The sequence below is a fragment of the Nicotiana attenuata genome, chromosome 10 (genome assembly GCF_001879085.1).
Source record: "Nicotiana attenuata strain UT chromosome 10, NIATTr2, whole genome shotgun sequence".
Lineage (NCBI taxonomy): Eukaryota > Viridiplantae > Streptophyta > Magnoliopsida > Solanales > Solanaceae > Nicotiana > Nicotiana attenuata.
Genome location: NC_031998.1, coordinates 25,462,777 through 25,479,701, shown reverse-complemented (window position 1 = coordinate 25,479,701; position 16,925 = coordinate 25,462,777). Strand labels below are relative to the sequence as shown.

Genomic DNA, 16,925 nt, shown 5'->3' with positions numbered 1-16,925 from the left:
TCGCTCGGCTCGGCTTCGGCTTCGGATTCGAATTTGTCAAATGATCGATCGATGAGATTAATTTTTTGACAAAGTTTATTTAATTAATTATTTAAGAATTAATTAAGTGCCAGTCAGTACATTAACGGAATTAACTGGAATCCAAAATGCTGAACGTTGGTTTTCCCTTTTGAACAGACACCTATTCCTTTCAAATATCTGTTCACATTATGAACAGACATCACACCTCTTCTGACAATTGCCTATAAATTCCGAGGCATGACTTCCTTTTCACACACTGAAAAATATAGAACTTCCTTCTGAAAATCCTGCATTCTACTTCGCAGATTCTCTTTCAAATTCGGAAGTGTGATTTTGTTCCGTTCTTTGAGTTCGTTGGTATCCTGCAGTTTGTATTGCCACCGTTGCAGGAAGGTTTATTCCGTTTCATCCTGGGAGGATTTAATCCATTACCTTGGCAACTTGTGAGGGGGTTAAAATTCTTTAAAGACGCACAAGAAAATTGTGGACTCGGAATATTTCTTATCGTTTACAGCTTTTCAATTTCTTCTAACAGTTTTTCCTAATTTCTGTTTTAACACAGTAGCGACAACAAAAATCTATTGGCTCGATTGATCTAAGTTAGTGTTGTAAGAGTAGAGTATTACTCTTTCTTTCCGAATTTATGTGATATTTTTTGTTTTTCGATATTCAAACTATGTAAACTTTGATTAAAATTTTAAATTATTTTTTTTATCGGACTAATGTGAAAATAATCACAACTTATAGTAGTACTTTTTATATAGTTTTTGAATATTTAAATTTTTAACTTTTAAAATATTGAATTAATTTGTACGAAAATTAATCAAATTTAATTTCAGTGACGAAAAATATCACATAAATTGAGGCATACTCTATTGTCTCAATTTATGTAAATTATACGTCACAATTATGTAAATAAAACTCTATTCAACATTGTATGTTGTCATCATTTGCTTCATTTACCCTTTTTCATTTATTTCACCCACATTCTTTTTTTTCACCAACTTTCTAAAAACATGCTTTAACCCCCAATTATTTTTTACATAATTGTCCACTTTCTGTCATTTTTTTTCCTTTTCCTCAAAAAAACCTCTGCAATATTTCCTATTTTGCATCTCTGAGTCTCTGACCAGACCCCACCCACCCCCCTCAATCACTCCACCCCCTGCACTCCACTCTCTTCCTTAGAGGGCCAAACCCTAAAAACTCCCGCCACCCCCACTAACCCCCTAAACCCACCCCACCCATCTCACTCTGTGAGCTCAAATTACTGTTTTTCTCTGTATTTTCATGTCTTCTTCCATTTTTGCTGCTGCTTTGCTCTGTTCTACTCATTTTTCATGTGCTCTGCTTCACCAGATTCAACCCCTCTTCTCTGACTGCTTACACTATGGATTCCATTTGAGGGTTTTGTCCAATCTTGGAAGATGAATGATCAAAAGGTACTCAAAGACTTGAACTTTTTTTTGCATAACTCTACATTTTGAGGTGTGATTTTTCTACCCTCTTAAGGGTTTTTAAGAATTGGGAAATATGATGCCCTTTTTACTGCAAATGTTTCCAAAAGGTACTCGAAGACTTGACCTTTTTTTGACATAATTCCACATTTTGTTGTGTGATTTTTTAACCCTTCTAAGGGTTTTTCAAGAGTTGGGAGCTTTGATGCTATTTTACTACGATGATTCCAAACACCCCCCAAAAAAAAGGCAGCCGGTGCATTAAGCTCCCGCTATGCGCGGGTCCCTAGAAGGGCTCGGCGACAAGGGTCTATTCTTACCCTGCATTTTTGCAAGAGACTGTTTCCATGGCTGGAGCCTTGACCTCCTGGTCACATAACAACAACTTAGAGTTATGCCAAAAACAAGAATTAATAAAAAAAATCTGTTTGGTGGGTTATGTGCTGTTTGTTGGGGTTTGGTAATCTTGACTAGCTAGGAGACTTTGATGCTAATTTTCAGAAGAAAGGGAAAAAGATAAAATTTTGCTGATTTTCTTTTGGGTTTTATATGGTTGTGCTTGGTGTTATTGAAATGAAGAGAAATTGAGGAAATCTTGAGTAGCTAGAAATGATGCTAACACTATATTTTAAAGGAAAGAACAAAAAGTTTGGAGATCCCCACTTCGAATTCCCAGCTACAGCAATGAGTGATGCTACATCTACTCTGGCATTGGTGGACTTGCTTATGAGTTGTAGCAGGCTGTATGATGCATTAGTCAAGTGCACGCGAGCTGGTCAGGACACCACTATATAAAAATAGAAGCAAGAAAAAATGAGAAGCGGTGGATTTAATTGAAAAATCTTATTTTTTGTTTAACCTTGATTCCGTACGATAGCTTCATGTGTTAAGAGAAATGGTGGAAAATTTGTAAAAAAGCTTACACTACTCCTTTGCTTGTGTGCTTGTGGGCTATAGCAGGCTGTCTTGTGGATTAATTGAGGGGTAAAAAGCAACCACCAAAAAAAAAAAAAGAAGCAAAAAGAGAAACAAAAGTTCAATGACAAATTCTTTTTTCCCCTTAACCTAGGTTCTGTATGGATATGGTAGCTTCGTCGTGTTAGAGAAATGATAAAAAATTGTAAAAAGCTAGAAGTAAATGGTGCATTTGCAGTCATCTGGTATCTATTTCTGAGAAATGTCTCAACAAAGAGCAAAGTTTGCAATTTAAAATGACGCAGGTTCTTGCATAGGTAATCTATTTGATAATGAGCTGGTTTGCTGCTGGTGAATACAGAATGGACATAACCAACCATTTGTTTTAGATTTTAGATGAACTTAATAGTTGTTCTTTTTTTTTTTCTGTTCAATGGAGCTTTGCTTTTATATTATTTGAATTACTTTTATGATTTTAGGTGACAAAAGCTATTACTGTATGGAATAAATAACTCTGAGCAAATCTTCTACTATTGGTGAATACTTAACTAGTTCATTATATACTTGGACAATTAGGCTTATTTAAAAACGTTACAAATTGTTTAGCAGTGTAATCTTGATTCTAGATAAGAGCATTTATTTTTATTGTTAATTATCTTTTGTTGTCTGGAGGAATTAGGATAAGAACAATGTAGAAAGACATTTTTTCATTTTTGCCTTGAACTATTAAGACTAAGTTGCAAAATTGTTCTGTCCATTTTATGTTCCTTCCCCCTTTTATGCCTTCCAATTTCTTGGTAGATTAGGTGACAATTAACTCTCTATTCTGAAAATTCCTTCGACTACCAATGCGACATCTCTCTCGAAATCAACAGCTTCACAGTTTCTACAATATCTCTGACCTAATCTGTCATACTTGTGTGAGTAGTTGACTGGCTTGTTCTTTTTATCCTTTGGGAATCCACTAGGTTGTTTATTAGTTACTGATTTGATATGAAATTGCTTTGATGCTATTAGGACATCTTTGCACTAGCAAAAATTGTGTTCTGGTTATGTTGCTTCGCATGCGTTCTGTGGTTCTGTGTTTATGGTTTCTAAATACATTAGAAAGTGTGTAGCAAGGTAATCTTGATTCTAGATAAGAGAATTTATTTTTATTGTTAATTAGTTTTTGTATTGTCCGGAGGAATTAGGATGTGAACAATGTAGAAAGACAATTTCTCGTTTTTGTCATAAACTATTAAGACTGGATTGCACAATTGTTCTGTCCATCTTATATTCCTCCGTTTTTTCTTCCCTCTTTCATGCCTTCCAATTTGTTGGTAGATTGGGTGACAATTAAGTTTCTATTCTGAAAACATCTCTCTTATAATCAACAGCTTCCCAGTTCTACAATATCTCCGACCTAAAGTTCTTCGTAGTCATACTTGTGTGAGTAGTTTACTGGCTTGCGCTTTTTCTCTCTTTTTTTCCTTTTCGGTAATCCACTAGTTTGTTTATTAGCTACTGATTTGAGATGAAATTGCTTTGATGCTATTAGTACATCTTCTTCAAACTGAGCAAAATTGTGTTCTGGTTATGTTGCTTCTTGCATCTCTTCTCCGGTGTATTAGTTTTACCAACTTTTTTTCTCTTTTTTTCATTAGGTGTTGATTTTTGGGTCATTTACGGAAGATGAAATTAAAACTTTGCAAAGCCAGCCAACAACAACTGATGTAGGGATCACATTTGGTTCTTTGGATTCTGCAGCTCTGAAATCTGTGGGCCTTTTCAACACTAAATTGACCGACCTTGATCATTCTAAGAAACCTCAGCCACCAGAGCTTGCTCATAAAGAGAACGTCTCCGAGGTTCATAGCAGTATAGTGAAAACCATAAAGTCAGCAGGCAAAACTATAAAGGAATATGGTAGTTCTAGTTTTACAAATCCTGATTACAATAGGAGTGTGACAGATTCGAAAACTTTCCATGAATTACATCCAACAGTAAACACCCGAAGTGCTTATTCATCAGAGAAATCAAGCTTATCGGAATTGTCTAACAGTGTGGAAGACATTAATTTGACAAATCAACTCAAAAACTATAACTTGCTGAATGGTAGACATAAATCTTTAAATGGGTCTGCTGTGGTTTTCAGAAGTTTGTTAGCTCGAGGGTTGGTCAACTTGGGGAACTTGTGCTTTCTTAATGCAACTCTTCAGGCTCTCCTCTCGTGCTCTCCTTTTGTTCATCTCCTGCAAGAACTCAAAACACGTGATATACCACAGGTATGGTGATAACCTACTTATTAAAAATATCTTCTTAGTTATAACCTATTACAATCTTAAATTTCAAATTTTGGTTTTGCTTATTACAGGTTGGGTATCCAACTTTACATGCCTTTATTCAGTTCATATCTGAGTTTGGCATATTCAGTGATTCAAGCATGAAGAAAAAGGAAACAATTCTTCCAGAAATTGGGCAGCCTTTTCGACCTTTAATGTTTGAATCTGTCCTACAAAACTTTACTCCGGATGTCCCAAATAGCTTGACAGGCAGACCGAGGTATGTTACTGACAGCATAAAAGCTATATCTTGTTTCTTACTTGATTATTCTTTGGTGCTCTGAGCAACAGTTTCCAGTTTTTCTCAACCGGATTCTTTTATAAAGATGTCCAAATGAGTTTTTTTTAAGTTGAATTGCACCTAGCAACTGCGGTTGAAGAGAAATTTACTCAATAATTTGATGGAGCGGTGTTCTGTATTTAATTTTCTGTATTTTTACGGTGGAATGGCTAATTACAGGCAGGAAGATGCTCAGGAGTTCCTCAGTTTTCTCATGCATCAGATGCATGATGAATTGCTAAAGTTAGAGGGTCAAGTACCAAATGGTATCGGGAGAAACTCCTCTGTGGTTTCATCAACAGATGATGAGGAAGAGGATGATGATTGGGAGACTGTTGGCCCAAGGAATAGGACTGCAGTTACTAGAACACAGAGCTTTGTCCCGTCAAAATTGAGTGAAATTTTTGGAGGGCAATTGAAGAGTGTAGTGAAGGCTAAAGGTAAACCGAACGCATGGCATTAGATCAGAATACCTTCGTATTTATTTAGTTATATATCTGCTTATGTGTTTGGATTTCATCTTGGTTGAGTGAAATGACACTGGTGATCATTGATCCGCTACATTTTCTTATTTCTCTTTTGTTCATGTAAGTTGTTTACTGTTGGGACTCTCTTATCCATTTGTCTAATAGCTCTTATTCATTGGTTTAACAAGGTAACAAAGCCTCAGCAACAGTACAACCATTTCTTCTGCTCCACCTTAACATTTTTCCAGAGCCTATTTGCTCAATAGAAGATGCACTTCGGATGTTTTCTGCACCAGAGGCACTTGAAGGATATCGAACGTCAGCAGCTGGAAAGGTACTCTATCATGTTATATGAATTTTAGAATCTCTAGATGATTAAGCATACAGGTATGTACTCATTCTGTGGGATACACCCTTTTTAGTATACAAGAATATGATCATACTCTGGGATATACTTTTTTCCCTTAAAAGGGTTAAAAAGAAGAAAATTAATTTATTTTCTTCTGTTTTTAAGTGACATAAAGAAAACAGATTAGTGCTTACTTTTTCTGGAAAAGTCAACTAGGAAACAATTATGCTTATGGTACTTTTGTTCTGCCATTTTCAAGAAATTTCTGCGGACTGTCGAGGTGGTGAAAAACTACAAAAGTGTCCCTAAACATGCTATGTTTTTCGATAATGTAACAAATTTCAGGAGCACAAATGGTGAGCATTAGATGCACAATTGAGATTAGGACGTGTCTAGGAGGTGCGCTTGTGTGGGTTCTTTGTTTTGTTTTTTCCTTCAGATGTCTGGTATGTTCTCCGCAAAATTTAAGACTAAAAGGTGGGGTGATTATCTTATACAACAAAACAAGTGAATCATTACAATTTGAGATCTGGTTATATTTATGCTTGAGTATGTTATAGACAATATAAACCAGAGTTCATGATGTTATGTATTATAAGGTTTTCAGTAAGTGTAATACCTTTAGAAAGATAACGACAATTTTTCTTACCTTCATGAAGCAGCATTCAAAAATGTGATTTTTTCAGATGGCTATGCTTTCCTTTTTTTCTGACATTGCTGTTAAATTCGTTATCTGTGGCTAGTTATTTCCAATTTTTGCAGATTGCTTTTTACGTGTTGGGGACTTAGACCCCTGACTGAAGTGTCTTCTCTTTGGACGTTAAATCTTGCAAATATCTTAGAGAATACTTCATGATTTTCTCAACTAATCATATCTCAGGCTGAAGTAGTCAGTGCCAGCAAGTCTGTTAAGATTCTGGAGCTTTCTGATATAATGGTGTTGCATTTAATGCGCTTTAGCTACGGAAGTGAAGGGAGCACCAAATTGCATAAACCCGTGCACTTCCCTTTGGAGCTTGTGTTTGGACGTGAATTACTTGCCTCTCCCTCTTCTGAGGTGAGATTATCTCCTTGTTCTTATAAGTTTGGCGTTGATGAGTGTATCTAGTAACGCGTATATTTCCATTTTATTACTACAGGTTAAGAGGTATGAACTCGTTGCGACGATCACTCATCATGGAAGGGACCCTTCAAAGGGTCATTATACGGCCGATGCCCGTCATCCAAGTGGCAAGTGGCTGCGTTATGATGACGTGTCAGTCACTGTCATCCCCAAAAGCTCGGTGCTGCATGATCAAGCGTACGTTCTCTTCTACAAACAGTTGTAACTTGTATTTGGTACTTTCAAGTTGCGCTAAATTGGTTCAACAATGAAAAAAGAGAGATTAGGGAATATATTCTTGTACATGTATAAGAAAAGTTCATAGATAACAGATGCAAATATAGGAGCAAAAGATGTAGAGGAAGAGAACCTATAATCAGTCACAACTCAGAAGAGCAATTTTGTGTTCGAGTTGATATTCGAAAAGAAGTATTAGGTAGATGTTCAAAAATCCCCTCACCCCCCCCCCCTCCCCCTTCCCGCCTCACCCCCGAGCACCCCATTTTTTTCACTCGGTTTTTACAGGACTGAAGATTGTATTCTATATTCTTGATGTGAATTAAACTGGAAAAAAAAAACCAGAAAAATTATTTATCTTATTTTGCCTTTGAATGGAGGTTAACAACTGTTTTCAGAATGGCCTAATGATGGTGGATTTTGTCATTTAAAACAATGAGAGATTGAGAAGAAAGAAATTGTCTTGTATTAGTTGCAGAATGATTATGTCATATACTAATTTATGCTAATTATTTGTTGGTGAATAGCCTTGGTAGATTGCAAACTATATAAATCAGAGTAAAATCTGGGGGGAAACTTGTACGTACGTGGTGTTTACATCAAGTCAATATATGCATGATACTATGTTTATCACATGCACTTCTATTACTTACTGAAGTAATGAACCATGGTAAGTTAATGTGATCTGGTGTAAACACTAGATGCAGATACATTTTTTTTTTTTTTTTTTTTTTGTAAATTCGCGAGGTTTCAAGATGAAAACTTAAGCATGTAATGGGAAATAGGTGAAAAAAAATCAGAAATAGTCAGATTTACAACTGATAATTGAAAAATAGTCATAGTTTCAAAAGTAATCGAAATTTAGTCGCTTTTCATGTAAAGATAAATGGAAAAAAAAAAAACTCTTAGAAATTCGGAAAAATAATATGTTGGAGTTAGAATTTTTTACATATGAGATTCCAGCATAATGTACGGGAGTTCTAGCATAATATGCTGAATGTTTATACTCAAGAGCTCCATAATCCAGCATATTATGCTGGAACATTTTGTGTTTAAGTAAAATAATGGCTATTTTTCAATGACGTTACAAATGCTGATTATTTTTCAATTACTAATTCGAAAATTCGTTAGGGCGCGCTGGAACATTTTGTGTTTAAGTAAAATAATGGCTATTTTTCAATGACGTTACAAATGCTGACTATTTTTTAATTACCAATTCAAAAACTCGTTAGGCCGCGCTATTTTCACCGGGAAGTAGCTCCCGTTCTCTGCAGTTTGTTGCTGATTGCTCTATGATTTGATATTAGAAAGGCTAGTTCTTCTCAATCCTTAAACTCAATTTACCCCTAAATTCATAGTAATTTTTGTTTTAAAAAAAAAGCATTTTAGAAGGCAAATTAATAATACATAAGGCATGAAATTGGCATAACTTTGCTGTAAGAAGGGTCCTGCCAATTTTAAGTTTAACTACAACGTGTAAATCAAGTTATTGCAAGATAGTACAATTAAGGTTTTAACAATGAAAATAATATTATTAGTAATAGAAAAACAATGAAAGAAATATTACGAATAGTAATTATTATATTGTATATTTATCTATGAGCTTCAAAGCCCCTGTTACCTTTATTTTTGTTCTTTTCATTGGTTAATGAGGCCAAGCATTTGAAAAAGAAAAAATCAGGCCAAGTAAACTTACAAAATGTAATTGAAACTAGCGTACAAAATGGTAATCTAATGGACATAAATGTAGGGGTGTTCATCCGTCGGTACGGTACGGTATTTAGATATTTCGGTTCGGTATTTTCAATATTCGGTTTCTTAAAATGCTATACCAATACCGTGCCTATTAAATCGGTATGATTCGATTTTTCTCCTTTCGGTTTTGATTTATTGGTTCGGTAACTTCGATTTATTCGGTTTGAATACTAATTTGTGCGTAGGGTCATAGAATGTAATATTCTTAACTAAAGTACTCAAAAGTACAAAACTAAAAACGTTTGTTGACAAAAGTTTATCCAAAACCAGTAAATATCAACCCAGAGAGAGAAAATTGTACATAAAGGAATAAATTTGACCATTAGAAATGTCTTGTTACTTGCTTTGAGTTACTTGATGAACTTAGAGAATAAAGGAAAGCAAAATTTTAGATTTTTTATATTTATGTTATAATTAATAATATGTGTATTGTGCAATATAATATATATATTCTGGTACGGTATCGGTATTTCGGTATTTCATTTTAAAATAAGAAATACCATACCTAATACCAGTTTTTTTTTTAAAAAATTAAACCGAATACCATACCGAATACCAAATACCAAAATATTCAATTTCAGTACGGTAATTCAGTATTTACCAAATTATGCACAGCCCTACATAAATGTTCATAAAAAGTTATCCTTGGCCATCTTGCCCTGCTAGTATATTTAGGCCCGAAAAATATAATAAATGAATCAATACTAATGAGTGTGGTGTGATTGATGAGATTCCTCTTCAGTTAATTAAAGGTCTTAGGGTCAGAGTTTGAGAATATATTTCTAATAGAGAACGTTCCCCTCTAATGTTACATGATATAAATCTGAATTAATCATCTCTAACTTGTTGGAATTGAGACATGGTTATTGTATGAATAACAATCACATTCATTTATAAATATCCAACTATTTCGTAATATCCTTTCTTCAATCGATATCTAGATGTTGTTAACTTTTAATATTAGAATATTTCTTTAAAGCACTATTACCATACATTGTTAATTTTATACCGTACTCAGAGGCGGATCTAAGATTTAAAGTTGGCGGGTGCCATAATTTTTTTTTAATGTATAATTTGTGATGACTAATGTGAAATTTGTTAGGAACGTTTAATCGATTTTTTTGAGTTGATTTAGGTCAACCTAATAGGTATTTAAAATTTAAAAATTACATCTCAAATTTAAAAAAACAAATGTGATTAGAATTTTAAAATAGGATCACACCTTTATTATAACAACATAAGTAAAATCAATATTTTCATTGGGAAATTACATCTTTTATGTATATTAAAAATTCATTTACGCAAGTAAGATAACATATTCAAAAAGAGAATTACATCAATTAAAATAAGAAAATTAAAAAAAAAATCCATAGATAAATTATACCCCATAAGCATAAATCAGATAAACTAAAATTTATCACAAATCAAAATCATAAATCACATATTTTTTAAGCAATGTTTAAGAAATTAAAGTAAAGTGATTTAAATTTTATCCAACAACCATCGCATAACATAAATTTTTATGATATAATAAAAGAGATGAAAAAAAAATTTGATCTCAATCCAAAATTCTCATTAAGACCCATATTTTTTGGATTCGAAAGGAGAAAACTCATAAATTTAATTAAGAGGATTGCTTACTTTATACTAAAATTTAAAGTTTAGGAGTCTCTTTTTTGAGTGTTCTTGTTAGAGATCTCATACAAAATAATAGAATTGAGAAAAGAAAAACATAAAAAAAAATAATAAAATGACAAATAGAAAATTCGGTTGTCACGATCCGAATTTCCCACCGTCGGGACCGTGATGGCGCCTAACGTTGTATTCATTAGACAAGCCAACGTTACCAATTATTTCATCTTTTCCTTTTATCTTTTAACATTGTACAAGTTAACATAGGTAAATCAGCGGAATAAAAATGGAATAACAGTATTTAATAAGTTATCTTAATACAACTACAAAATCATAATAAAACTCCACCCAGAACTGGTGTCACAATTTCACGGACGGTCTACGAATACTACAAATAATAGTCTGAACAAAGAAATACACATCTATCTCGGAATAGATAAAATAGAAAGGAAAACAGGATAGAAGGGGACGCCAAGGCCTGCGGACGCCTGCAGGACTACCTCGGATCTCCACTGGGCTGAAGGCAGCAACCTCGAACTACGGCTCGTACGGTCCAGCACTGGGATCTGCACAAAAAGTGCAGCGTGTAGCATGAGTACAACCGACCCCATGTACTGGTAAGTGCCGAGCCTAACCTCGACGAAGTAGTGACGAGACTACGGCGGGGCATATATATATATATATATATATATATAACCTGCAACAGTTTATAATAAACAGAAAAGAAGTACAGAATGAAAAATAACCGGAACTTGCGTTAAAGGAACACAGGACCCAACCAGTCTACTAGTATTCAGCTATAACCAATCCTTAGGGAATTTCAACACCTCAATAATAACTTCAACAGAAATAAATGCCTAAAACAATAACTGATGCGGCGTGCATCCCGATCCTACCATATAAACAATAACAATAACAATATTCCTACAATAACAGTATCAATATTCTCCCTTATTCCTCCTTGTTGCGGCGCGCAACCCGATCCCACCTGCCCTCCCTTATTACTCTTCAACACATATCACCCTTATTCCTCCTGTTGCGGCGCGCAACCCGATCCCACCTGTCCACCCTTATTACTCCTTGTTGCGGCGTGCAACCCGATACCAACATATGTATATAACAACACCAATCACAAAGAATAAATACAAGGTGTTTCACAAGTTAACTCAATTTCCACAATTCTTATGCTTCAACTACACAATAGGATACCGCTACGATTATGAAACTTCACTCATGAAAACAAATGAGCGAGACCAACCAACGTGCACCATAAGGCACCAATGAATTCATATAAGCCAACGGGGTAATAAAATGAAGCTACGAAACCAATAATACCTCAACGGAACATTAATAATTAACAAGAAACAATCAAATAATTCAATAAAGAGAACAACAGTTAACATGAGGCAATTAGACATGGAACATTTGTGATCAAGTAGCAATTTAAGGCATGGAAACAGTTTAAGCAAGTAGAAAATAAGACAAGAAATAGTATAATAAGAAACGGGGAAGGGAAACAAGCTAAAAATGGGAATTTGGAGGCGCATAGGTACTCGTCACCACACCTATACGCCACGCACATGAAATTTCACTTAGCACATACGCGGGGATTCCTATTCACTCAAGTCAAGGTTAGACCAAACACTTACCTCAAGCCAATGGACAATTCAACACTCAACCACCGTTTTACCTCTCGATTCCACCACCAATCCACTTGTATCTAGCCATAATTAATTCAATAACATCAATAAATGCTAAATAAATCAATTCTAATGCATGAATATGAATTTTCCAATGTTTTCCCAAAAAAAGTCAAAACCCGAGCCCGGGCTCGCTTGGTCAAAACTCGAAGTTCGAACCAAAACCCGATTACTCATTCACCCACGAACGCAAATATGCAATTGGTTTTGAAATCCGACCTCAATTTGAGGTCCAAATCCCCAAAACTCAAAAATCCTAATTTGTACCCAAGAACACCCAATTCCCCATGAAGAACCCTAGATTTTTGAAGTGAAATCATAAAGATGAATTGGATTGAAGAAGATGAGTTAGAAATCACTTACCTATGATTTGAAGAAGTTTGAGCCTTTGAAAAATCGCCTAAGGATGTTTAGGGTTTGAGAGAAGTGAAAAATGATGAAAAATCTCGTCTGAAATCTCACATAACAGGTGCAGTTATCGCAATTGCGAACCCTTTAAATTTCTGCTACCTTCGCATTTGCAATGAAAATGTCGCATTTGCGACAGAAGGGCCTTCGCAAATTCCGGCCAAGAGTTCGCATTTGCGAGGATGGCCTGCCCAGGCCTGGTTCGCATTTGCAACATATTTGTCGCATTATCCAGGCCTGCTCACTTCGCAATTGCGAAGCCTGATCGCGCAATTGCGAGATCAGAGGCCTGTGCAAAAATACCAGATGCACAACTGAGTTTCCTAAGTTCTAATCACTCCGTGGCCTCTCCAAAACTCACCCGAGCCCTCGGGGCTCCAAACCAAACATGCACGCAAGTCTAAAAATATCATAGGGACTTGCTCGTGCGATCAAATCATCAAAATAACATCATATACAACGAATTTACCACCAACACTCATGAAATTCTTAAGAACATTGAAATTTCCATTTTCTCAACTAAGGGCCTGATTTATATCAAATCAACCCCAATTCTTGCGAAATTTCACAGACTCGACTTAAATATTATTTTAAACCTGTACCGGGCTCTTGAACCAAAATACGGGCCCGATACCATCAAGAACACACACCATTTCATTTGCAAAAATCTTTATATTTTTCCAGCAAATAATTTTCTTTAAAAATTCTTTTCTCGGGCTAGGAACCTCGGAATTCGATTCCGGGCATACGCCCAAGTCCCATATTTTAGTAGGACAAAAGGAAGTAAAAGCACAAAGAAAAGAGAAAGTCATACAAGGTTCAAGATAAATTCAACTTGAGTTTTACACACTAGAAAAGCTTTCAAAAAGGGTCTATCAGCCATGTCACCTTTGTCTAGTTTACGGTTGCGGGTCGCAGGATCAGATAATTAACCTAATTTAAGAAAATCTCAACATAGATATATAAAAAATTTATCATCTTACCGGGTGCCATGCCACCCCTTCTTAAAGGGGTGGATCCGCCCCTGATGGATTACTCCTTATATGATTACCATATGTCATTTACTATTACACCTTTTTCAAAAATTAAAAACAGTTGCGTCCGAACTAATTTGAGTACACTTCGATTATTTTCACCGCATATCTACTACCTCTATCATCATAGCTATCACATAACGTAGAATCCAAATTAATTTGCATGCACCGCAAATATTTTTACCGCATACCTGCTACCTCTACCATCATAGCTATTATGTAATGTAGCGTCCGAACTAATTTGCGTACACCTCATTATTTTCATTGCATATCTGCTACCTCTACCACTATAGCTACCACGTAATTTAGCGTCCGAAATAATTTGCGTAATTTCACCATATACCTGCTACCTATCATAGCTATCATGTAATGTAGCGTTCAACTAATTTGCGTGCACCTCGATTATTTTTACTGCATACCTGCTACCTCTGCCATCATAACTATCACATAATGTAGCGATCGAACTAATTTGTGTGCACATCGATATTTCACCACATACCTGCTACCTCTACCATCATAGGTATCACACAATGAAGCGTTCGAACTGATTTGCGTGCACCTCAATTATTTTCACTATATACATGCTACCTCTACCATCATAACTATGGCATAATATCCACCAAAATTTAGATAGATGAAAAAAAATCATCTTACAAAAAATACAAAATCCCTTTTTACAACATAATTTTCAATAATAACACGTCTTCTTGAGCCGAGGGTCTTTCGGAAACAGCCTATCTAACCCCTTGGGGTAGGGGTAAGGTCTGAGTACACACTATCCTCCCCATACCCCATAGTGGGATTTAACTCGCTTATCGTTGTTGTTGTAATTTTAATAACACATTTTTTTCTCTTTTTATAATGGCATACATGGGCGGCCCTTCCATAAAGTAAGTAAAGCAACTACTTTAGGCCCCATATTTGTGGGATCCTCATTTTTGTCACACCTAATAGATTATGTATAAGTTTTAAAAAAAGTTCTGTAAAGTGAAAAAGTTTGATTTTTTTTTGTAATAAATATAGAGAAGAAGGATTTGCAACTGCTATGATTTCTACCAAGAAAATTGCACTTGAAATGAATATCGAACCCGAATTTCGTAAGAGACGTGAGATATATAGGAAGCAGCAATTTGATGCGATTGTTGATAATGAAATCCCAAAATCTTTCGAAGAGCCTTTTAGAGTTGATTATTTTTATACATAATAGACACGGCTATTTTTTCACTTCAAAATGGATTTGAACAATTTGAAGCATATGAAAATATTTTTGATTTTCTATTTGGCGGTAAAAACTAAGATCGCTAGATATTGGAAATTTTAAAAAATATCGCCTTCATCTTGAATATTCCTTAAAGCATAATAATCAATTCGATATTGATGGTTTAGATTTATTTTTTTGAATTAAAAATATTAAGAAAAATAGTACAATTAGAAGATAGTAGTTTAATTAATAAAAGACTTGGTCAAATAAAAAGATGTAATTCTTTTTCAAATACATAAATTGCTTATGTAATAATATTAATAACTCATGTTACCTTTGCTTCAGCTGAAAGAAGTTTTTCAAATTAAAATTGATAAAATCTTACTTAAGATTGATAATGTCACAAGAAAGGTTAAATGGATTATATTGTCAATTGAGAAATACTTATCAAGAGTTATTGATTATAAGAAAATTGTAATATTGTATCTAAAAAAAGCTAAATAAAAATATAACTTCAAATAAATAATAATAATAAATTTAAAAAGTTAAAGTCCCTCGTAAAGTTTGACCACTAATTCGATGGGTCGCCCCTGATGACATATTAGATTCTATCATAAGCAAGAAAGATGACATGTAAAACCAAACCTTTATGCTTTTATCTTATTGGTCAAAAAAGCAAATAATCTTACGCTTTCGGCAAAGTGAGATCCCATAATGAATAGGAACCGTGGGTCCCACGTGCCACTGACGTATAATGACGTGGCAGATCACGTGACCATTCAGCAGCAAGTTGGAGGTAGCCCTTATAATCGTGCCACGTGAGAAAAATGTTTGTACGTGTGGGGCCCATACGAAGGAAGGGGTAAAATAGTAATTTGAAAGAAGTGAATTGGCTATGAGCTGTCAAAGCAGAGAACTTGACACGCGTCGTGCGCAGAAGAAAGTGCTTTGGGCCAATTGCGAATCTCATTTGTATTTTTTTTAGTAAGCAGAAATAATTTAAATTGAATTAAGTGAATATATGTTATTTTATTTAAAAATATATGAAGTTGTTAAGTTGCATATTGTCAATAAAATATATTAACAGAAATTACTATACTTTCAACATTTACCATAAATTAAGTGAATATATGTTAGATGCAATGGTGCCGACACTTAGAAATATTAGCAGCCAAGTAGATTCTACGTATAATGTCACGTCCATTGTCGTCTATTTGATGATTTTTTTTAATTTTATTTCTGTTTTTTTTTTGAATTTTAATAATGGGTAGTTTTTGGACCACGTGTTTACAAGTCTAAAAATTTTACAAGTTTTTTTTTTTGCCGCTCCTTTTATTTTATTGCAACTAGCAATATGATATAAATATAATTGTCATCATAAATTGTTGTATTATTAATCGAACATAGTTTATATTCGTCATAGAACTTATCATTACTGATATGATATTTCATGCTATTTTTTTCTTGCAAAAGTAATACTATAGTCAGTTCTCTTAGTAAAAGATCTCTATATAACAGTCATACCTATAATAGCAACAATCATATTTATAACAGAAGTTTTTTGCAAAATTATCCCTTTATTACAACAATATAGAATCTTTAAGATTATTAATAATAGTTTTAAAATATGCACACAATCTTTTTCATTTAAAGAAATTTCTATCTTGCATAAGATATAAGATTAGAAGATTTGCACGTGATATCTTTGTCATTGGACAAATTCCAAAAAAAATATTTGGATAGAAAATTTAACTGTTAAGCTCTTAGATTGTCTTCTAGGAAAAACTATTAGATACATTTTTGCTGAAAATTTGGACATGAATCTTCGTCAATTGAAGCATTATGTCGCTAGTCAGATAATGAAATCCACGAAACAAGCTACAATTACAAAGTTTTTCCATCAATCTTAAAAAAAATATTTTAGTAGGTACCTTTTGAATGTCTACCTTAGAGTTTAAATCTTTTTACTTTTAGTTATGAATTTATTAAATTTTTCAATACTTAACTAGTAAAATATGCATATCCTTGAGATTTTAAATTTGA

At 34.2% G+C, this 16,925-nt stretch overlaps 1 protein-coding gene across 1 annotated transcript; it reads left to right on the top strand.

The window, feature by feature from the left end:
* On the top strand, positions 1,149–7,531 carry LOC109233174 (ubiquitin carboxyl-terminal hydrolase 24). Its single transcript, XM_019398954.1, has 7 exons — positions 1,149–1,463; positions 4,040–4,660; positions 4,750–4,937; positions 5,178–5,437; positions 5,653–5,798; positions 6,694–6,870; positions 6,953–7,531. Exons 1-7 carry the CDS (start codon positions 1,449–1,451, stop codon positions 7,139–7,141), a joined length of 1,596 nt encoding a protein of 531 aa, XP_019254499.1. The 5' UTR covers positions 1,149–1,448; the 3' UTR covers positions 7,142–7,531.